Consider the following 23,123-nt stretch of genomic DNA (forward strand, 5'->3'; position numbering starts at 1 on the left):
TCTTTCTTCCCATCCTTGTTCACCTCCTCCAGCTCTTCCTCCACGTCTCTTCCTCTTCCAAGTCCTCATCTTTCTCTTCCATTTCCATCTCCTTCTCTTCCTCCTCCATCTCCATGTCTCCTCCTTCTCCTCCTCCTCCCTCTCATTCTCTTCTTCCTTCTCTTCTTCCTCATCCTCCTCCACATCTCCTCCACCATTTCCTCCTCCTTCTACTTCTCTTCTTTCTCCTCCACCTCTTCCTCTTCCACACCCTTCTCCTCCTCCTCCTCCACCCCCTCAAGCCCCCGTTGTGCCCCCAACCTTATCAAAGTTCCTCTGCTTCTTGTCCAGGGCGGCCGCTGCCGCGTTCGACCGCTCCAGGTCCACCAGCAGGTCCTCGATCTCGTTCTGCAGCCGGTGCTTGGTCTTCTCCAAGGAGGAGCACTTGGCGTTAACGGCCTCCACCGCCTCCTCGGCCTCCTGCAGCCGCTGCGCCAGCTTCTTCCTGCCCAGGGCCACCAGGAGATGCAGTTGTGGCCACCTCAAACCTTCTCCCACTCACAGGTTGGCCAAGGCTCAACTCTTCACCTCCAGGTCCTGCAACCTCCTCCAGATCCTTCTAGACCAATCCCATCTCCTCTAGAAGAACCCAATATTCTCTAGATCTTCTGTAGGCCAACCCGACCTTCCTTGGACCTTCTCCAGACCAGCCCAACCTCTCCTAGACCTTTCCTAGACCAACCCAAGGTTCCTTAGCCCTTCTCTAGACAAATCCCATCCCCTCTAGAACTTCTGGAGACCAACACCCAACCTGTTCTAGACCAATCCAACTTCCTCCAGGCCTTCTCTAGACCGATCCCACCTCCTCTAGGCCTTTCTTAGACCTTCTGCAGGCCAACCTAACCTCCAGGTCCTCCAACCTTCTCCCGAAGGCCCTCAGGATGGCCTGAAGACCTCATGGTGTCTCCCCACTGCTGTCCCCATCCATAAGGTGATGTCTCCTCACTTGGCCTCCTCCAGCTCCTCGGTGCGCTGGATGGCGTCTGTCTCATACTTGGTCCTCCACTGGGCCACCTCGGAGTTGGCCTTGGAGAGGGCGCGTTGGAGCTCGGCCTTGGCCTCGGTCTCCTCCTCGTACTGCTCCCGCAGGAGGTCACAGTCGTGCCGGGCCGACTGCAGGGCGTGCGCCAGCGCGTTCTTGGCCTGGGGGCAAGAAGAACAAAAGGGGGCACCATTGGGTCAAGGTCAAGGTGACCCCTCCTGGGCGGCTCCAGCTTGGCAAGAAATGGGCTTCATCAGCCCAGCCCAACCAGAACTTCTGGAGACCAACCCAAGCTCCTCCTGACCTTCTCTAGGCCAACCCATCTCCCTCCAGGCCAACTCGACCTTCTCCAGACCTTCCTTATTCCAACCTAGCCTTCTCCAGACCTTCGTTATTCCAACCCAACCTCCTCTAGACCTTCCTTATTCCAACCCAACTCCTCTAGACCTTCTGTAGACCCAACCAAACCTCTGAAGCTTCTCTAGACCAACCCAACCTTCTCTAGGCCTTTAAGCACAACCCCGCCTCCTCTAGACCAACCCAACCTTGCGTAGACCTTTCTTAGACCCAACCCAACCTTCTTTAAACCTCTTCTAGACCAACCCAACCTCCTCTAGACCTTCTCCTGATCAACCCAATCTTCCTTAGATCTTTAGGATGAGATAGGACCATTGGCTTCCCATCAGCTTGCACTCCCTTGAGGTCCTCCAGCCCATCACCACTGCTGTTCCTCAGCCCAAACCTTCTCTTGGCCATCCCATCCCCACCTCCCTCCCCACCCAACAGTGTTCAGGCCAGCCCAGTTGTTCTTCTCCATGGTTGATCCCACCCAACGGCCCATAGAGCAACCCAACCCATTCACTGCTGGATGGAGGGACCCCAAATCCACCACGGTCAGGTGGAACTACCTTTAGTGTGGAACCTCCATGAGTTGGAAGCACCCTCAGATGGGACCTCCATAAAGTGGAACTTTATGGAACTGGACCAACTTTCAGATGGAACCACCCAACCCAACCAGCCTGAATGTAATTCCTCTTGGGTTCTACCACCATAAGGCTGAAGGAGACCAGGTCTCGTGTCCTCTCTTGGAGACCCCTGGTCTTCCCAACCCTCCAAACTCACCTTCACCTCCTCCTCCAGCTGCCTCTTCAGGTCCTCCAGCTGCTGGGTGTACGACTGCTTGCCCCTGGTCAGCTGGGAGATGAGGGCCTCCTTTTCGTCCAGCTGCCGGCTTAGCTCTCCTGGGGGGGTCCATAGGGCATGAGGGGTGAAGAAGTGGGGCAGGGGGGTAAAGATCTGGGGCAGGAAGGTGAAGATGTGGGGCAGGAGGTCCCACCGTTCTCAGTCTGGAGCTTTGCCCGTTGGGTGGTGGTGTCATTGAGGACCCGTTGGGTTTCCTCCAGCTTGGCGCGGTGCTCGGCTGCCTGGTCCTCCATGGTGCGGGAGACCTTCTCCATGGCCACCTTTGAGGAGGGCAAAGGCGTGAAGCAAGAGCCTGGTGCCCACCGTGGGGCTGTGGCGTCCACCTCAACCTCCTCCTACCTTGGCTTTGAGCAGCTGCTCCATGTTGGAGCTGAGGTCATCCAGCTCCAGCTTGAGCTCGCTCTTCTCCTTCTCCAGCTTCTGCTTGACCCGCTGCAGGTTGTCCAGCTGCTCGGCCAGCTCGGCCACGCCGTCGGCGTGTTTCTTGCGCAGGGCGGCCGCGGTGGCCTCGTGCTGCAGCGTCGCCTCCTCCAGGTCCCGCCGCATCTTCTGGAACTCGGCCTCTCGCTTCTTGTTGAGCTCCAGCTGCACCGAGGTGGCTCCTCCGGCCTCCTCCAGGCGCTCGCTGAGCTCCTCCAGCTCCCGCGACAGCTCCGAGCGGAGCTTCTCCACCTTGGCCCTGCCCGTCCGCTCGGCCTCCAGCTCCTCCTCCAGCTCCTCGATGCGCGCCTGGGGCCACCGAGGGGAGGGCAGGGTTAGAGGTGGCTTCACCCATTGCTTCTGCTTAGCCAACCGGCTGCAGGGCCTCCAAGCCACTCATCCCAACCCAACTCAACCAACTTCAACTCAACTCAACACAAGGAGATGGAGACCCTTCCACTGAACTCAACACAAGGAGATGGAGACCCTTCAATTCAACTCAACAACACAAGGAGATGGAGACCCTTCAACTCAACACAAGGAGATGGAGACCCTTCAACTCAACACAAGGAGATGGAGACCCTTCAATTCAACTCAACAACACAAGGAGATGGAGACCCTTCCACTCAACTCAACACAAGGAGATGGAGACCCTTCCACTCAACACAAGGAGATGGAGACCCTTCAATTCAACTCAACAACACAAGGAGATGGAGACCCTTCAACTCAACACAAGGAGATGGAGACCCTTCCACTCAACTCAAGGAGATGGAGACCCTTCAACTCAACTCAAGGAGATGGAGACCCTTCAATTCAACTCAACTCAAGCAGATGGAGACTCTTCTGCTCAATCCAACTCAAGGAGGTGGAGGCTCTTCAACCCAACTCATCTCAACCCAGCCCTACCATCTGGAGACCCTTCAACCCAACCCCCTGGGTCCCTCACCTGCAGCTCCTTCAGCTTCTTCTGGAGCTGCAGGGCCAGCGCCTGCTCGTCCTCCATCTTGCTGTTCTGCTGGTGGATCTCAAAGTCCTTCCTGTGGAACCCAGTGGTGGGGGGACACTGAGGACCCTGCCCGTGTCCCCCACATGTGCTGGGCCCACACAAAGGAGGTCCCGCCTCACTTCTTCAGTTTCTCCTCCAGCTGCTGTTTGTCGTTCTCCAGGTCCATGATGTTCTCCTGGGTCAGCTTCAAGTCACCTTCCAGCTTCCTCTTGGCACGTTCCAGGTCCATCCGGATCTTCTTCTCCTGCTCCAAGGAGCCTTCAAGCTGCGAGGAATGGGGAGAAACCTCAGGTTGTCCCCACCAACCAAGGTTGTCCTCCTCATCAAGGAGGTCCTCAGATGGTGGCCCTGGTCCCTGCTCACGTCATCTGCCTGCTGTTCCAGCTTGACTTTGGCCTTGGTCAAGGTGTTGACTTTGTCTTCCTCGGCTTGCAGGTCATCCAGTGCTTGCTGGTGAGCTTCTTGCAGGGCCTTCTTCTCCTTGGTCAGCTTGGTGATGGTCTCATCCAAGCTGGCCATCTCCTCAGTGAGGTTCTTGACCTGGAGAAGGAGAACATCAGGCAGCCACCGTTACAGGGTTGGGGCTTCTCAGCCAGACTTGGATCTTCTCAACCCAATCCAACCACCCTTGGGTCTCCTCAACCAAACCCAATGGGCCTTGGGTCTTCTGAACTCAACCAGACTTTGGCCTCCTCAACCCAATTGAGCTTGGGTCTCCTCAACCCCATCCAGGCTGAGGCCTCACCTTGTTCTCAGTGGCATGTTTCTCCTTCTCCACCTTGGCCAATGTCAACTCCAGGTCATCGATGTCCTTCTTCAGCTCGGAGCATTCGTCTTCGAGCTTCCTCTTCTTGGCCGTGAGCTCAGCGTTCATCTCCTCCTCCTCCTCCAGCCGCTCCGTCAGCTCCTTCACCTTGGCCTCCAGCTGGATCTTGTTCTTGATCAACTGGTCACAACGCTCCTCGGCATCTGTCAGGTTGTCCTGCTCCTGTGGTGGGGCGGGGGGTGATGACGGGAGGTCCCATGGGGGGTGGTGACCCCTCCTAGAGGTGCTTTTGGGGCTCATCTCACTCACAGCCTGCACTTGGAGCTGGAGGTCGTTCTTCTCCTGCAGCATGGAGACCATCTTCTCCTCCAGCTCCTTCCGCCGCGCTTCTGACTTCTCCAGGGCTTCCTTCAGCCGCCCAAACTCCTCCTTCATGGTCTGGGGGAGGCCCAAAGGTCCCTCCATGAGTGTCCCCACATCCTCCTCCTCAGCCTTCATCCCATCCCCGACCCACCTGCATCTCCTTCTCCGTCTCAGCGCTCTGCAGCAAGGGCTTGATCTTGAAGTAGAGCTTCATCCACGGCCAGTTCTTCACCCCCATGAAGGCCCGGATGTTCCATTGGATCACCAACAGCGCGTCCCTGGATTGGCCACGGTGAGGTGTCCATCACCAGGAGCGGGCCCACCCCCATGCCCCACAGCTCCACCACCCCACCTGCGCTCCAGGATCTTCTTGAACTCGAGGCGCATGAGCTGTCCCCGGGCTTGCGCTTGGATGCGGGTGATGATGCGGGAGAGGCGCTCGTCCCGCATCTCCTCCAGCTGCCCCAGCAGCCCAGCCTTGAAGAAGACCTTGGTGGAGAGATGAAGACATCGGCTTGCTTGGGGGATGAAGAACACACTTCGGTGGTGAGATGGAGCCCAGGGAGCTCCAATGGGCAGGGGACCATGTGGCGGGTAGAATAGTGCGGTCTAGATGACCTCCTGGGTGGTGGCACCATGGGGACCATCACCCTTAGGCCCTCACCTTGGTGTGGCCAAATTTATACTGGCTGTGGTCAATGTCGATGGAGCCCAAGAGCTTCTCAGCACCTTTCCTGCTGTCAATGAACTGGCCTTCAGGGATGGCCGCCGGGTTCAAGATGCGATACCTGGTGGCCACAGAAGATGAGGACAACCCAAGCTCAGCCCCCTATGGCTTTGTACACCTCATCCCACCATCTTCTGGGTTCCTACCGTTGACGGAAGTCCCCGTAGAGGATGCGGTTGGGGAAGCCCTTGCGGCAGATGCGGATGCCTTCCAAGACCCCGTTGCAGCGGAGCTGGTGCATCACCAAGGGGTTGTCCATCACCCCTGGGGAGGAGGAGGGGGAGAAGGGGGCGTGGTCAGCTTCAAGCCCTGCCCCTCCCCATCACAAGGACATCACCCCCTTCTCCTCACCTGGCTCCTTCCGCTCATTGGGGATGAGGCATCGGACGAAGTGGGGGTGGGTGGTCTTGAGGTTGGTCATCAGCTTGTTGAGGTTCTCCTGCGGGTGGAGAAGAGGGTTGGCCAAGGGGGAGGAGCTATGGGGCAGGGGGTGGAGCCACATGGGTCCCATACCCGGTGCAGAGCAGACACGGTCTGGAAGGAGGAACCTTTCTTCTTGGCTCCTTTGCCCTTCCCTCCATCACCACCTGGAGATAAAAGATGATTCCATGGAAAATTGCCTTCTCCATCCCCCCACCCATCACCCACTACCCAACCACCCACCGGGGTCTGCCCCCAGCGTAGTTGGAGAAGAGGCTGGCCAAGAGCTTGAGGCCTGACTTTTGGTAGAGCCCCACCACCGTCTCGTTGAGAGGGTCCTTGTTCTTCTCCAACCAGCCAATGATGTTGTAGTCCACGGTGCCAGCGTAGTGGACCAAGGAGAAGTGGGCTTCTGTCTTGCCTTTGACGTTCCGGGGCTTCCCAAAGTTGGACGACTTGCCCAAGTGGTTGTCGTAGAGTTTGGCCTTGAAGGTCATGTCCGAAGCCTTGGGGAACATGCACTCCTCCTCCAAGATGGACATGATCCCCATGGGCTGGCAAGGAGAAGACCTGCTTGGTCATGGTGGACACCAAGCAGGACCTAAAGTGCTTCTCCAGCCACCCTGGGGGCAGTGGTACCTTCTCGATGAGGTCAATGCAGGCCTGGAGGTCCATGCCGAAGTCGATGAACTCCCACTCAATGCCCTCCTTCTTGTACTCCTCCTGCTCCAGCACGAACATGTGGTGGTTGAAGAACTGCTGCAGCTTCTCGTTGGTGAAGTTGATGCAGAGCTGCTCGAAGCTGTTGAACTGGGGGAGGAGAGTCAATGGAGAGTCAATGTGGTCAACCGAAGACCCAATGGGGTCAACTGAAGACCTAATGGGGTCAACAGTGTCAACTCAGTGACCAATGGGGTCAACTGAAGACCCAATGGCGTCAATGGGGTCAACTCAACACCCAGGGTAGTCAACAGGATGCCCAGTGGGGTCAACGGGGTCAACTGGAGACCCAGAGGGCTCAACCCAACACTCAAGGGGCTGAAGGCTCACGTCGAAGATCTCGAAGCCGGCGATGTCCAGGACGCCGATGAAGTACTGCCGCGGCTGCTTGGTCTCCAGCGAGTTGTTGATCCTCACCACCATCCAGTTGAACATCTTCTCATAGACCGCCTTGGCCAGGGCTCCGATGGAGTAGTAGACCTGGAAGAAGGACACCCTGGTGGGCTCTGTGCTGCTGGAGGAGGTGGCTTTGGAAGTGTCCTCCTCACCTGCTGCACGTTCTGCCCCTTGGTGACGTACTCATTGCCAACCTTGACCCGAGGGTGGCACAAGCCCTTGAGAAGATCGGCCGAGTTGAGGCCCATCAGATAAGCTGACTTGTCGGCATCTAAGGAGAAGACAAGGTCAACCTGGAAGACCTCGAGGGGGTTCCTCATCCTGATTGGTCACCCTTAGGTGGAACCCACCTTCGGTGCCGTCCGGCTCGGCCTGCTCCTCCCGCTGCTTCTGCTTGAACTTCATGTTGCCGAAGTGCATGATGGCCCCCGTCAGCTTATAGACACCGGCCTTCTCCTCGTTGGTGAAGCCCAGGACATCAAAAGCACTCTGGAAGGGGAAGGGACAGGCTGAAGGGTGTCTCCCATTGGGGCCAACCAGCCCTTGGAGCATCTGTGGGCTGCTCCTTCCATTTGAGCAGAGTTACGGACTTCTCCAGCCATCTGAGGGCTCTCATCCATCCATGGACTCATCCATTCAACCAAGGACTCATCCATGGTCTCCTCCATCCATCCAAGGACTTCTCCAACCAACCACAGACTCACCCATCCATCCACAGACCACTCATCCATCCGTAGACCACCCATCCATCCATAGACCACTCATCCATCCGTAGACCACCCATCCATCCAAAGACCACTCATCCATCTGTAGACCACCCATCCATCCATAGACCACCCATCCATCTGTAGACCATCCATCCATCCGTAGACAACCCATCCATCCATGGACTCCTCCTTCCATGGTCCCCTCCATCCATCCCAGGTCTCCACCCCCCCATCCCTCCACCATGAGATGTCTCACATCGGTGGCCAACAGCTCCTCAGCGTCATCGATGGAGGCCACGGTCACCTCTCCTTGGGAGACGTAACTGTAGTCGTAAGGGTTGGTGGTGATCAGAAGCATCTCTGGGATGGAGACAACCAACGTTTGCACCAGCCCCATGAACTCGAGATACCACCATAGGGTCACCATAAGTCCAAGGTGTCCCCAGGCTCACCCAGAAGCTCCGGCTTCTTGTTGGAGAGGATCTGGTAGAAGATGTGGTAGTTCCTCTCAGCCTTCAGCTGGAAGATGACGCGGGACTTCTCCAGGAGGTCTGGGGCAGGGGGAGGAGAGAGAAGGTGGGTGGTGGGACAAGGAGGTGGAGATGGATGGAGACATGGATGGAGGTGAGGATGGAGGTGGGGATGGGATGGGGACGGAGATGGAGGGTCAGGTGGATGGAGGCATGAGAAGATGGATGGTGGGATGAGGAGACGGAGGGTCAGATGGATGAGAAGATGGTTGGATGGATGAAGAGATGGACAGAGACACTAGATGGATGGAGACATGGATGAGGAGATGGGGATGGAGGTGGATATAGATGGGGACATGGATGAGGAGATGGGGATGGAGATGGATATAGATGGAGACATGACAAGATGGAGGTGGAGGGTCAGATGGATGGATGAAGAGATGAAGGAGGACACCAGGAGATGGAGGAGGACACAAAGGAGTTGAAGGACACAAGGAGATGGAGGTGAAGGAGATGGAAGTGAAGGAGATGGAGGTGAAGGACATGGAGGTGAAGGACATGGAAGTGAAGGAGGTGGAGGGGGACACGGGGCCATGGAGGAGGACACCAGGAGATGGACCCCACCACGCACAGGTCTCAATGTCCGCCGACGCCAACTTCCCGGTGGCCCCGAAGTGGATCCGGATGAACTTTCCCTGGGGAAGAAGCTTCTCCTTGAGGCCCTGCCCCTGCTCCAACCCCCAAACCCCCCCCCAACCCCCCCCGGCCACTCACGAAGCGCGAGGAGTTGTCGTTGCGAACGGTCTTGGCGTTGCCAAAGGCCTCCAGCGCCGGGTTGGCCTGGATGATCTGGTCCTCCAGGGTGCCCTATGGGGCAGGACAGCGTCCAAAGGGGTCTGACACCACCCCACGGGTGACACCCCCCCCCCATGGCCTGAGGCCCCACCTTGCTGCTGTTGGTTGCCTCCTTCTTGCGGTCGCCGATGGCAGCGATGCTGGCGAAGTACTGGATGACCCTCTTGGTGTTGACTGTCTTCCCCGCGCCGGATTCTCCGCTGAGGGCAACGGAGGGGACGGTGAGGAACGTTCTTCCCCATTGGACCTCGGGGTGGGGGGGGTGGGGGCGTGGCCTTACGTGATGAGGATGGATTGGTTCTCGCGGTCTGGTGGAGAAGAGAAGGGGGGGGTGATGGATGAGGTTCTTCAACCTCCACCACGGGGAGGTGTTTATGGGCTCAGTTGGGTCCCATCACCCGCTTATGGGGCTGGACCCACATGGGGCGAGGGGCACACAGGTGATTTGGGGTCTCCAAGGGAGGGGCTCACCTGTCAGCATGTACTGGTAGGCGTTGTCAGAGATGGAGAAGATGTGGGGGGGAGCTTCGCTCCGCTTCTTGCCCCGGTAGGCGGCCACCACCTCGGCGTTGTAGACGGGCAACCACTTGTAGGGGTTGACGGTCACGCAGAAGAGCCCGGAGTAGGTCTGGGGGTGGGAGAAAGGGGGGTCAGGGGCACCCAGCGGGAGGGGACGCCCGGGCTCTGGGTGCCCCACGGCCCCATGGAGGTGCTGCTCACGTAGATCATCCAGGCCGCGTAGCGCTCCTTGAGGTTGAAGAGGACGGCGGGCTCGTGCAGGAAGGTCAGCATGGCCATGTCCTCCATCTTGTCGAACTTGGGGGGGTTCTGGGGGTGGACGTCGGCCTCCTTCACGGTCACCGTCTGGAGAGGGGGGGTGGGAGGGGGGTTATGGGGTGTCTCATGGGGTGAGGGGGTCTCCAGTGGGTTGGGGGATGTCCATTGGGTTGGGGGGATCTTCAGTGGGTTGGGGGATCTTCACTGGGTTGGGGGGGTTTTCATTGGGTTGGGGGGGTCTTCATTGGGTGGGGGGGATCTTCAATGGGTTGGGGGGGTCTTCAATGGGTTGGGGGATCTTCAATGGGTTGGGGGGGTCTTCAATGGGTTGGGGATCTTCAATGGGTTGGGGGATCTTCAATGGGTTGGGGGGGTCTTCAATGGGTTGGGGGGGTCTTCAATGGGTTGGGGGGGTCTTCAATGGGTTGGGGGATCTTCAATGGGTTGGGGGGGTCTTCAATGGGTTGGGGGATCTTCAATGGGTTGGGGGGTCCTCAATGGGTTGGGGGGGTCTTCATTGGGTTGGGGGGGGTCTTCAATGGGTGGGGGGATCTTCAATAGGTTGGGAGGTCCTCATTGGGTTGGGGGGGTCTTCAATGGGTTGGGGGGGTCTTCATTGGGTGGGGGGGATCTTCAATGGGTTGGGGGGTCTTCAATGGGTTGGGGGATCTTCAATGGGTTGGGGGGGTCTTCAATGGGTTGGGGGATCTTCAATGGGTTGGGGGGATCTTCAATGGGTTGGGGGGGTCTTCATTGGGTTGGGGGGATCCTCAATGGGTTGGGGGGGGTCTTCAATGGGTTGGGGGGGTCTTCAATGGGTTGGGGGATCTTCAATGGGTTGGGGGGGTCTTCAATGGGTTGGGGGATCTTCAATGGGTTGGGGGGTCCTCAATGGGTTGGGGGGGTCTTCATTGGGTTGGGGGGGGTCTTCAATGGGTGGGGGGATCTTCAATAGGTTGGGGGGTCCTCATTGGGTTGGGGGGGTCTTCAATGGGTTGGGGGGGTCTTCAATGGGTTGGGGGGTCTTCAATGGTTTGGGGGGTCCTCATTGGGTTGGGGGGTCCTCATTGGGTTGGGGGGTCTTCAATGGGTTGGGGGGTCCTCATTGGGTTGGGGGGATCTTCATTGGGTTGGGGGGTCTTCAATGGGTTGGGGGGTCCTCATTGGGTCAAGGGGTGTCGTCATGGGTTGGGCGTGGGTTATTGGCGGGATGGGGGGGGTCCAATGGGATGGGGAGGCCTCCATGACCCTGAGGGGGTCCCCATGGGCTGGGGCTCTCCCACCCATTAGGGGGCACCCCCATGATTGAAGAGCCCCCCCCCTGGGTCCAGCTGCCCCATCTCCCCCCTTTGAACCCCCAAACCTTCAGGCCCCCCCCCCCATAGCCCCACCCCCTTTGACTCCCCTTTGGCCCCGCCCCCTTTGGCCCCGCCCACCTCCCCGAGCTCCGTGGTGACGGTGACGTCAGCGCCGCGCCGCTCCGTGATTCGCCCGCGCACGAACTCGTGGTGGGGGTGGGGCACGAAGCACTCGGCGCGCGGCTCGAAGGGGCGGGTCTGGGCCGCCACGCGCTCCGCCTCCGAGGGGCGCAGGAAGGGGGCGGCCGCCCCCAGCGCCGCCAGCACCGCCTCGGCCATCCTGACCCATAGCGACCGCGGTCAGTGTGGGGCTGACCCATAGCGATGGGGCCAGAGCCACATCCTGACCCATAGCGACCGTGGTCAGTGTGGGGCTGACCCACAGCGGTGGGGCCAGAGCCACATCCTGACCCATAGCGGCCATGGTCAGTGTGGGGCTGACCCATAGTGATGGGGCCAAAGCCCCCTCCTGACCCATAGCGGCCATGGTCAGTGTGGGGCTGACCCATAGAGATGGGGCCTGAGCCCTATCCTGACCCATAGCGGCCATAGTCAGTGTGGGGCTGACCCATAGCGACCGTGGTCAGTGTGGGGCTGACCCATAGTGATGGGGCCAGAGCCCCCTCCTGACCCATAGCGACTGTGGTCAGTGTGGGGCTGACCCATAGCAATGGGGCCAGAGCCACATCCTGACCCATAGCGACCGTGGTCAGTGTGGGGCTGACCCATAGCGATGGGGCCACAGCCCCCTCCTGACCCATAGCAGCCATGGTCAGTGTGGGGCTGACCCACAGCAATGGGGCCAGAGCCACATCCTGACCCATAGTGATGGTCAGTGTGGGGCTGACCCGTAGTGATGGGGCACAGAGACACACCCGGCCCCATAGCGAATGGCAGAGCCAGTAGTGACCCCCCCTCCGCCCCCAGTGCCCTGCCCCATGACTGCCCCACTGCTCCCCCATTTCTGCTCCATAACTGCCCCACGGCACCGCACTCACCTGGGATCAGTGGGTCTGAAGTGCAAAGATAGAGGAAGCTGGGGGGGGAGAGTGAAGGGCTGCCCCATAGAGCCCAGAGAGCCCCATGGGCTCCACAGGTCCTATAGAGCCCTGACGCCCTATAGATTCCTGCACCCCATTGCACCCCCATATTATTGTGACATATCTATATCTACACCCCCTGTGCCCCATAGATCCCTAATCCCGATCGCCCTCCCCCCAGGGCCCCATACTCCTATGCACCCCACAGCCTCCCCCATAGTACCCTCTGTGCCCCATACATCCTGTGCCCCATAACCCCATATAGGCTGCTCCATAGGTACCCCATGCCCCATAGCCCATACCCCATATACCCCAAAAGCCCCGCTTTGTGCCCCATAGATCTCTATGGCCCACAGTTCCCCCTCTGTGCCCTATAGATTCCTGCACCCCACATCTGCCACGTGCCCCACATCCCCCCCGTGTGTTCCATAGATCCTGGTACCCCTTAGATCCCCTGAGCCCCATAGATTCCTGTGCTCCAGAACCATCCTGTGCAACCCATAACCCCCCATGCCCCATAACCCCCTGTGTGCCCCATAGATTCTGTGCCCCACATCCCGTACAGACCCCACTTAGCCCCCAAAGGTCCCCACACCCCATAGCTCCCTGCATACCCCACCCCAGAGGTCTTGGCATCCAGTAACACCCCTGTGCACCCCATAGAACCCCTGTGCCCCAAAGCCCCACAGATTCATGTGCCCCATACATCCCCTGTGCCCCATAGATCCTGTGCCACGCAAAATCCCCCCTGCCCCATAGTTTCTGTGCGCCCCATAGCCCCCCGTGTGCCCCAGAAATCCCTTGTGCCCCATAGCCCACCCTGTGCACCCCATACCCCCTGTGCACCCCATACCCCACCCTCATGCCCCATAGATCCCCCACTCCCCATCCCGTGCCCCCCAACCTCTCTGTGCCCCACAGCGGCAGCTCTGCCGCCTCCGCTGCCCATCGGCCTTTATATGGGGCAGAGCTGGGGGGAGGGCGAATTCCTTGGGGGGGTGGGGGGGTGGGGGGATGGGAGGAGGGGGAAGGGCAGCCCTAACCCCTGCCCCATGGCTGAGCTATAGGGCAGAGCAAATCCCATTGTAGGGGTGGGATGTGGGGGGTGCCTATGGGGCAGGATATGTGGATTTGGTGAGTGTGGGGCATCTATGGGGCGGAACCCCCATGTCCCCTCCCTGTGGGGCATCTATGGGGCAGGACATGGGGGTCTCCATGTGTGGGGCACATCTATGGGGCAGGACACCTGTTTTCCCTGTCTATGGGGCATCTATGGGGCATAATGTGTGTGTTTGCAGTCTGTAGAGGTGCATCTATGGGGCAGGATGCCTCTTTTCCTTTGTCTGTGGGGTGTCTGTAGGGCAGGACATATGGGTCCTGCTGTGCATGGGTCATCTATGGGGCAGAACAATGGGGTTCTGTGTGGTGCCTCTGTGGGGCTGAACCCCATGTCCTCTCCATGTGAGGCATCTGTGGGGCAGGACATGGGGGTCCCCATGTATGGGGCCCATCTATGGGGCAGGACAAGTGGGTCTGCAGTCTGTGGGGGGACATCTATGGGGCAGAACCCCCATGACCGTTGCTATGGGGCATCTATAGGGCAGGACATGAGGGTCCCCATGTGTGGGGCCCATCTATGTGGCAGGACAAGTGGGTCTGCAGGCTGTGGGGGGCATCTATGGGGCAGAACCCACATTTCCCCTCCCTCTGGTGCCTCTATGGGGCAGGACATGGGGGTCCCCATGTGTGGGGCCCATCTCTGGGGCAGAACAAGTGGGTCTGCAGTCTGTGGGGGGGCATCTATGGGGCAGAACCCCCATGACTGTTGCTATGGGGCATCTATAGGGCAGGATACGGGGATCCCCATGTGTGGGACACATCTATGGGGCAGAAAAAGTGTGTCTGAAGTCTGTGGGGAGGGCATCTATGGGGCAGAACCCACATTTCCCCTCCCTCTGGTGCCTCTATGGGGCAGGACATGGGGGTCCCCATGTGTGGGGCCCATCTCTGGGGCAGAACAAGTGGGTCTGCAGTCTGTGGGGGGGAATCTATGGGGCAGAACCCCCATGACCGTTGCTATGGGGCATCTATAGGGCAGGACATGAGGGTCCCCATGTGTGGAGCCCATCTATGTGGCAGGACAAGTGGGTCTGCAGTCTATGGGGAGCATCTATGGGGCAGAACCCACATTTCCCCTCCCTCTGGTGCCTCTATGGGGCAGGACATGGGGGTTCTGATGTGTGGGGCCAATCTATGGGGCAGGACAAGTGGGTCTGCAGTCTGTGGGGAGCATCTATGGGGCAGAACCCCCATTTCCCCTCCCTCTGGTTCCTCTATGGGGCAGAACATGGGGGTCCCCATATGTGGGCCCCATCTATGGGGCAGAACCCCCTCTTCCCCTGGCAGGGGGGGGCCCTCTATGGGGCAGGCTCCGTGGGCCTGGCTCGTGTCCCGGCACTTGTGGGGCGCTGACAGGCGGCTCCTCTATCAGGCCCCGTTATCTCCCCCCGCCCCCCCGGCCTGGCGCCGCTGTGGGGCCGCGCTATGGGGCAGGGCCCTGGCACCCGGCCCCACACGTGGGACCCACTTTGTTTCTGCAAGAGGTGACACATTCCCACGGGGGGGGGAGGAGGCGGGGGGGGAGGGGGGGGATGGGGGGATGGGGGGAAGGGACATTTTTGCTCCTAAAACTGTGGAATTCATCCCAAAATCAGCCCTAAAATGGGGGAATTTGGGGGGAATTTGGGGAATTTCAGCCTCTCCAGGCAGATTTTGGCCTGAAAAAGGAGGAATTTGACCCAAAATGGAGGAATTTGACCCAAAATGGAGGAATTTGACCCCAAAAGGAGGAATTTGACCCCAAAAGGAGGAATTTGACCCAAAATGGAGGAATTTGACCCCAAAAGGAGGAATTTGACCCCAAAAGGAGGAATTTGACCCAAAATGGAGGAATTTGACCCCAAAAAGGAGGAATTTGACCCAAAATGGAGGAATTTGACCCCAAAAAGGAGGAATTTGACCCAAAATGGAGGAATTTGACCCCCAAAAGGAGGAATTTAACCCCAAAAGGAGGAATTTGACCCCAAAAGGAGGAATTTGACCCAAACCTGGAGGAATTCGGCCTGAAAATGGGAATTTTGGGGTTAAAAAGCAGGGTTTTGGCCCAAAATCGGAGGAATTGGGTGCTAAAAGTAGGAATTTGGGTGCAATTTGGGGAATTTCAGCCTCTTGAGACAGATTTTGGCCTGAAAAAGGAAGAATTTGACCCAAATGGGAGGAATTTGACCCAAAACTGGAGGAGTTAGGCCTGAAAATAGGAATTTGGGCGCTAAAAAGGAGGATTTTGGCCAAAATTGGAGGAATTTGGTGCTAAAAAGGAGGAATTTGGGTGAAATTTGGGGAATTTCAGCCTCTTGAGACAGATTTTGGCCAGAAAAGGAAGAACTTGACCCAAAACTGGAGGAATTTGACAAAAATTGGAGGAATTTGGCCTGAAAATAGAAATTTTGGGAGTTAAAAAGGAGGCTTTTGGCCCAAAATTGGTGGAATTTTGTGCTAAAAAGGAGAAATTTGGGCCTAAAAAGGAAGAATTTGGGTGAAATTTGGGGAATTTCAGCCTCTTGAGATAGATTTTTGACCTAAAAAGGATGAATTTGACCCAAACTGGCAGAATTTGACCCAAACCTGGAGGAGTTAGGCCTGAAAATATGAATTTGGGGGCTAAAAAGGAGGATTTTGGCCAAAATTGGAGGTATTTGGTGCTAAAAAGGAGAAATTTGGGCCTAAAAATTAGGAATTTGGGTGGAATTTGTGGAATTGCAGCCTCTTGAGACAGATTTTGGCCCTAAAAAAGGAAGAATTTGACCCAAACGGGAGGAATTTGACCCAAATCTGGAGAAATTTGACAAAAACTGGAGGGATTTGGCATGAAAATAGGAATTTTGGGGCTAAAAAGGAGGATTTTGGCCCCAAATTGGAGGAATTGGGTGCTCTGCCCCACTGCTCCGGTACCCCGATGCTCTCAGTGCTGGGATGCAGGCTCTGCCCCACTGCTCTGGTACCCCGATGCTCTCATTGTTGGGATGCAGGCTCTGCCCCACTGCTCTGGTACCCCGATGCTCTCAGTGCTGGGATGCAGGCTCTGCCCCACTGCTCCTGTACCCCGATGCTCTCATTGTTGGGATGCAGGCTCTGCCCCACTGCTCTGTACCCCGATGCTCTCATTGTTGGGATGCAGGCTCTGCCCCACTGCTCCTGTACCCCGATGCTCTCATTGTTGGGATGCAGGCTCTGCCCCACTGCTCCGGTACCCCGATGCTCTCATTGTTGGGATGCAGGCTCTGCCCCACTGCTCCGGTACCCCGATGCTCTCATTGTTGGGATGCAGGCTCTGCCCCACTGCTCCGGTACCCCGATGCTCTCATTGTTGGGATGCAGGCTCTGCCCCACTGCTCCGGTACCCCGATGCTCTCATTGTTGGGATGCAGGCTCTGCCCCACTGCTCCGGTACCCCGATGCTCTCAGTGCTGGCTCCTTCCTCCTCCTGCAGGGCTGAAGGCTGCAGCCGGAGGATGCTGCTGGGTTCATTGCTCCGCTTCCTCCCGCAGCCCGGCCCCCGTGCAGCCTTCCCCGTTCTGCTTTGAATACTTTCCACGGAAGACAAAAAGAAGCCGTTTTCACCCCAAACAGGAAGCACGGGGCCCGTGGCGGGGCTCGCCTTGGAGGGCGGCTGTGGGGCAGCGGAGATCAAGGCCGGGTCAGGACCAGAGGCATGGGGTGGGCGCTGCGGCTCTGCCTGCTGGTGACTCTGGGCTGCCCTTGGGGTACGGAGGGATGGGGTCGGATGGATGGGGTTGGATGGGGTTGGATGGATGGGGTTGGATGGGGTGTGGGTGGGGTATGGGTGGGGTATGGATGGATGGGGTTGGATGGGGTGTGGGTGGGGTATGGGTGGGGTATGGATGGATGGGGTTGGATGGGGTTGGATGGATGGGGTATGGGGTTGGATGGATGGGGTTGGATGGATGGGGTATGGGGTTGGATGGATGGGGTTGGATGGATGGGGTTGGATGGGGTTGGATGGATGGGGTATGGATGGATGGGGTTGGATGGGGTTTGATGGATGGGGTTGGATGGATGGGGTTGGATGGATGGGGTTGGATGAAGTTGGATGGATGGGGTTGGATGGATGGGGTGTGGATGAGGTTGGATGGATGAGGTTGGATGGATGGGGTTGGATTAATGGGGTATGGGGTTGGATGGATGGGGTATGGGGTTGGATGGATGGGGTATGGATGGGGTTTGGTGGATGGGGTTGGGTGGATGGGGTTGGATGGATGGGGTATGGATGGGGTTGGATGGATGGGGTTGCATGGATGGGGTATGGGTGGGGTATGGATGGATGGGGTTGAATGGGGTTGGATGGATGGGGTTGGATGGATGGGGTTGGATGAGGTTGGATGGATGGGGTATGGGGTTGGATGGATGGGGTTGGATGGATGGGGTATGGGGTTGGATGGATGGGGTTGGATGGATGGGGTTGGATGAGGTTGGATGGATGGGGTATGGGGTTGGATGGATGGGGTTGGATGGATGGGGTTGGATGGGGTTGGATGGATGGGGTATGGATGGATGGGGTTGGATGGGGTTTGATGGATGGGGTTGGATGGATGGGGTTGGATGGGGTTGGATGGATGGGGTTGGATAAATGGGGTGTGGATGAGGTTGGATGGATGAGGTTGGATGGATGGGGTTGGATTAATGGGGTATGGGGTTGGATGGATGGGGTATGGGGTTGGATGGATGGGGTATGGATGGGGTTTGGTGGATGGGGTTGGATGGATGGGGTTGGATGGATGGGGTATGGATGGGGTTGGATGGATGGGGTTGGATGGATGGGGTATGGGTGGGGTATGGATGGATGGGGTTGAATGGGGTTGGATGGATGGGGTATGGATGGATGGGGTTTGATGGATGGTGTATGGATGGATGGGGTTGCATGGATGGGGTTGGATGGATGGTGTATGGATGGATGGGGTTGGATGGATGGTGTATGGATGGATGGGGTTGCATGGATGGGGTTGGATGGATGGTGTATGGGTGGGGTATGGATGGGGTTGGATGGATGGGGTATGGATGGGGTATGGATGGATGGGGTTGGATGGAGGGGGTATGGATGAGGTTGGATGGATGGGGTTGGATGGATGGGGTATGGATGGGGTATGGATGGATGGGGTTGAATGGGGTTGGATGGATGGGGTATGGGGTTGGATGGATGGGGTATGATGATGATGTCCTAGGGATGATGGTGTCCTGAGCTGATGGTGTCCTGGGGTAATGGGGGCCCAGGGGTGACGGTGTCCTAGGGATGATGGAGTCCTGCAGCTGATGGTGTCCTGGATGAATGGGATCTGCTGGCCCAGGGACACTGTGTCCCTGCAGCCCCATGACAGCACCCGAGGTGACAGGGTCTCGTGTGGGGCATCCCTGCCATGATGATCCCATGGTGATCCCATAATGACCCCATGATGATCCCATGATGATCCCATGATGATCCCATGATGATCCCATGATGATCCCATGATGATCCCATGATGATCCCATGATGACCCCATGATGATCCCATGATGATCCCAAGATGAGCCCATGATGATCCCATGATGATCCCATGATGATCCCATGATGACCCCATGATGATCCCATGATGATCCCAAGATGAGCCCATGATGATCCCATGATGATCCCATGATGACCCCATGATGATCCCAAGATGAGCCCATGATGACCCCATGATGAGCCCATGATGATCCCATGATGATCCCATGATGATCCCATGATGATCCCATGATGATCCCATGATGACCCCATGATGATCCCAAGATGAGCCCATGATGACCCCATGATGAGCCCATGATGATCCCATGATGATCCCATGATGATCCCATGATGATCCCATGATCCTTCTCCCCTCCGGACAGGGTAGCAATGGGGGGAGCCCCCACACTACAAACTGGAGTATTGCTCCCACCAGTGCCATGGGGCAGCGGTGGCGATGGTCGGACTGGATGAGCTCCGAGCCCTTTCCCGACCCGACCATTGATTCCCCTCTCCTATGGCCCCGCGGGGCTGGGCTGGGGCAGCGCTGGCTCTGCCCCCCTGCCTGCCCCATCCCTTCTCTCCCCTCTGCTCCTCCCCACAGGCAGGGTCCATGGGGTGAAGGAAACGGTGCTGGGTACCCTGGGCCAGGCGACGATGCTGCGGATCCCCCCGGAGCTCCGGGCCCTCACCCTGCGCTTCGGAGCTGGGCTCTGGAAGCGGGACACCGAGGACCCACAGCGGAAGCTGATCCTGCTCAAGTACGCGGACGGGACCCACACCAACTACGTGCGGGACCGAGCCCGCTTCCACGAGCTGGATTTCTCCCTGGAGATCCTGAACACCAGCCGGCAGGACGGGCAGCTCTACGAGTACAGCGTGAGCAAGGGGCCCGAGGAGAAGGTCTGGCGGATACAGCTGGAGGTCTATGGTGAGCAGTGGGGCTGGGTGATGCCGGCTTCCCCACAGCGCCGGGGGGCAGGCGGGGTTGGGGGGGAGATGCCCACCCTGATGTCGAGGGGCTGCCGGGAGCATCTGGTGCATCCCTCTCTGATGCTCTTCGCAGCTTAGAGCGGTCCCTATGGGGATCCCCTATAGGGATGCTGGGGAGGGGCTCTTCATTAGGGACTGCAGTGACAGGACAAGGGGTAACGGGTTCAAACTGAAACAGGGGAAGTTTAGATTGGATCTAAGGAGGAAATTCTTCCCTGTGAGGGTGCTGAGGCACTGGAATGGGTTGCCCAGGGAGGTTGTGAATGCTCCATCCCTGGCGGTGTTCAAGGCCAGGTTGGACGAAGCCTCAAGTGAGATTTAGTGTGAGGTGTCCCTGCCCATGGCAGGGGGTTGGAACTGGATGATCCCGAGCTCCTTTCCAACCCAAATTATTCCATGATTCTACGGATTCGAAGCCGTTTGGGTTTCCCAGGCACAACAACCGCCCCTTCCCTCCCTCTCTGCAGAGCCTGTGTCCCCCCCCAGCATCCAGATCCTCAGCTGGGTGCTGGCCAACGGCACCTGCAGCATCACCCTCGACTGCGCTGCGGAGCGAGGGGACAGCATCGCCTACAGCTGGGGCAGCGCCGACGCCATCGCCTCGGGGCCCTGCTCCCGCAACAGCAGCCTCCTGCACCTCACCCTGCCCCTGCACAGCTCCAGCATCTCCTGCTCCTGCACCGCCAGCAACCCCGTCAGCACCCGCAGCGTCGCCTTCCGCTCCTCCCGGTGCCGCCAGCAGCGAGCGGGTGAGTCCCCAGCGCTGCCCCTGCTCCTGGCCTTGCTTTGCTGGGCTCTTGCTTTAGGCAGCCCCGAAGGAGCCTTTTGGGGCTGCTTCGGAAGGGGAAGGACGGGGAGGTTCCGGGCCTGGGGAGCAGAACCCGCTCAGGGGCAGCTTCCCCTCCGCGGGCTCTTGGGGCCAAGTCACGCTGCCTCCCATGGGGCTTCCCTTGTGATGGCACCCAAAGGTGACCTCGTGCTGCAGCCCTATGGGACCCTCGGAACAGGGAGATGCTGAAACGAGGCGTTCCAGGGGCATGTGGGGCTTGTTCCTCAGCCCTCCTTGCCCCAAACCCCCTTGCGCCCCTGTGCGATGGGACCCGTTGGTGGTCCAGGAGCAAGGCTGGAGCTGCACGGCTCTGTCCTTTACAGGGCTTTTACACCCTGCAGTGCCATGGGGCTGCCCCCCCCACAGGCACTGGGGGCATCCTTAGGGCTGTATCTGGCCCCGATGGCACCTGCAGCAGGTTCTTTGCTGCTCGGGGCAGCCTGGAGGCGATTAAAGGATGCTCTGCTCGAGAGAAGCGTTTCCTGCCCCTTGTTTCCTGTTCTGCCGAGTTAAACGGTCCAAAACGAGGTGACAAAAAGGCTTTTAGCGGCACATCCTGCTCGGCTCTGGGTGCTGTGGGGCCTGTGGCTGATCCCATCCCCTCTCTTCTCCCCCGCCCCATTGCAGGCAGTGCCGGGCCGGGGCCGCAGGGTCTCCTGCTCGTGGTGGTGGTGGTGGTGCCCATGGGTGCAGTGATGCTCATCGGGGCCCTCGTGGTTGCCCGTGTGGCCAAGGCCGGGGGTGAGTGCCGGGGGTGCCCGAGGCTCCGTGCTTGGGGTGAGCCTGGTGGAGGGACAGGAATGGAGCGAGGGGTTGGTCCCTATGGATCTGCGGTGTCCTGGGTTGGTGCTGCGCTTGGGAAGAGTTGGACTCCATCCTAAACGTCTTTTCCAACCCGGGTGGTTCTGTGATCCTAAGGGCAGCCTGGGAAGGAGCAAAGCGAAGGTTCCTTAAGGGTGCCCATGGCAGGGGGCTTGGAACTGCATGATCTTAAGGTCCTTTCCAACCCAAACCATTCTATGGGTCTAAGGGGAGCCCTTGGGGCAGCTCCGGTGCCTGAAGGGGCTGCAGGAAGCCTGGAGAGGGGCTGGATGGAGGGGAACGGCTTTAACCTGCGCGAGGGGGGATGCAGATGGGATCCGAGGCAGGAGCCCTGCCCAAGGAGCTCTCGGGGTGCAGGAGCAGGGAGGTGACACCTGAGCCCCCCCTCAGTGACTTCCCCATCCCCTGCAGGCGGGCAGGGGGGCTCAGCCCCCCCCGAGGACAGCGCAGTGCACACCATCTACTCCCAGGTGCAGCGGAGGCAGGTGAGCCCCGGCCACTGCTCCTTAGGGATGGGACCCTGGTGGGGTTCCTTGGGTGGGGGCAGCAGCACCCAAAGCCCCCAGCTCGCTGTTGGGTGCCTCTTGGTTGGGCTGCAGCACCCTATGAATGGGTGCTAACGCAGCCCTGCGACCGGGGAGGGAGAGGATGGGGAGGCTTCTGCCTCATCCCCCTTAATGCAGGAACTGCTGGGAATGAGGTTGGGTGCTGCAGCCCCCAGCACCTCAGGGTGGCTCTGGGGACAGACCGCGGGTTTTGGACCCACTGCTCCCCAAAACCCAGCAGGAAGTGGGGAGGAAACGGTGGGTCCATGGGGGGCAGAGGGAGGGAAGGGTCCCCACGGTGAGCTCTGCGCCGCTGCTCACCCTTTGCTCTCTGTGCAGAGGCAGAAAGGAGCCCCCATCACCGAGCCCCCCTCCTGCATCACCATCTACACCACAGCCACCAGCCAGCCCCTGGACACGGCACTGGTCCCCAGCGCAGCCCCTTGTGCCCCACGGGACCCCCCGGCACAGCCCCACACCCTGCAGGGCCACCTCGTACAGGTAAGGGTGGTTCTGCCCCCGTGGGCATCCCCATGGGCTGACCCACATCTGCCCCCCAGCTCAGGCCCCTCTTTTGCTTCCCTGCTTCTCGCTGCAGAGCCCCATCAAGGAGCCCACGACCGTTTATGCCAGCGTGATGATGCCCACGGCCTGAGCCTCTGCAGGCAGCCTCTGCTCCAGGGACACCAGCATCACATTCCCGGCTTGAGGAAACCCTCCCCATCCCTATGGGACTGCGGCCGAGCTGGGGCTGCCATGTGGAGGGGAGGGACGGCAAAGAGCAGGGCTGGATGAAGGCAGGCACCAAACCTCCTTGGGTTATGGTTAAGGGAAGACCCTGGAGCGCGGGGAGGGGTGGAAGGGCTCTGGATGCAGCCACAGATGGAATCGGCTCCTCGGAGGGGAAGGCTCCAGCCCCTCAGCTCCGTACAGCAGCACCGGGAAGCGTGGGGCTGGTCTGCCCCCCAACCTCATCCCTCTGCCCCACGGGCTTCACTAGGGGGAGCCCCAGCCCGTGGTACCGGCGATGCGAGCTCAACAGCAGCGGGCTGGACCCGGGGGGAGGTTGCTGTAACCCGGCTTGGCTATGG

At 59.0% G+C, this 23,123-nt stretch overlaps 2 protein-coding genes across 2 annotated transcripts in view; one reads left to right on the plus strand and one right to left on the minus strand.

Annotated features, from left to right (window-relative positions):
* Window positions 1-11,488, minus strand: part of LOC133262835 (myosin-6-like) — a 16,596-nt gene extending 5,108 nt beyond the window's left edge. The window contains 30 exon segments of the mRNA XM_061442327.1: window positions 301-484; window positions 986-1,182; window positions 2,144-2,262; window positions 2,358-2,484; window positions 2,564-2,953; window positions 3,591-3,681; window positions 3,770-3,915; window positions 4,014-4,190; window positions 4,396-4,638; window positions 4,726-4,854; window positions 4,931-5,057; window positions 5,132-5,268; window positions 5,444-5,567; window positions 5,653-5,770; window positions 5,858-5,945; window positions 6,020-6,093; window positions 6,144-6,480; window positions 6,566-6,736; window positions 6,977-7,126; window positions 7,195-7,313; window positions 7,393-7,531; window positions 8,006-8,109; window positions 8,202-8,300; window positions 8,851-8,914; window positions 8,994-9,086; window positions 9,166-9,274; window positions 9,355-9,382; window positions 9,546-9,702; window positions 9,795-9,938; window positions 11,288-11,488. Coding sequence (XP_061298311.1) covers window positions 301-484; window positions 986-1,182; window positions 2,144-2,262; window positions 2,358-2,484; window positions 2,564-2,953; window positions 3,591-3,681; window positions 3,770-3,915; window positions 4,014-4,190; window positions 4,396-4,638; window positions 4,726-4,854; window positions 4,931-5,057; window positions 5,132-5,268; window positions 5,444-5,567; window positions 5,653-5,770; window positions 5,858-5,945; window positions 6,020-6,093; window positions 6,144-6,480; window positions 6,566-6,736; window positions 6,977-7,126; window positions 7,195-7,313; window positions 7,393-7,531; window positions 8,006-8,109; window positions 8,202-8,300; window positions 8,851-8,914; window positions 8,994-9,086; window positions 9,166-9,274; window positions 9,355-9,382; window positions 9,546-9,702; window positions 9,795-9,938; window positions 11,288-11,488 — 4,386 coding nt within the window.
* A 5,518-nt stretch (window positions 11,489-17,006) lies between these two features.
* On the plus strand, window positions 17,007-22,708 carry SLAMF1 (signaling lymphocytic activation molecule family member 1). Its single transcript, XM_061442381.1, has 7 exons — window positions 17,007-17,072; window positions 19,448-19,774; window positions 20,304-20,585; window positions 21,293-21,406; window positions 21,899-21,972; window positions 22,372-22,533; window positions 22,631-22,708. Exons 1-7 carry the CDS (start codon window positions 17,021-17,023, stop codon window positions 22,685-22,687), a joined length of 1,068 nt encoding a protein of 355 aa, XP_061298365.1. The 5' UTR covers window positions 17,007-17,020; the 3' UTR covers window positions 22,688-22,708.
* Window positions 22,709-23,123: the final 415 nt, after the last annotated feature.

Source organism: Pezoporus flaviventris, unplaced genomic scaffold, assembly GCF_033815535.1.
Source record: "Pezoporus flaviventris isolate CSIRO_AGI_PZ_B2104156 unplaced genomic scaffold, CSIRO_AGI_Pfla_v1 ptg000225l, whole genome shotgun sequence".
Taxonomy (NCBI): Eukaryota; Metazoa; Chordata; class Aves; order Psittaciformes; family Psittacidae; genus Pezoporus; species Pezoporus flaviventris.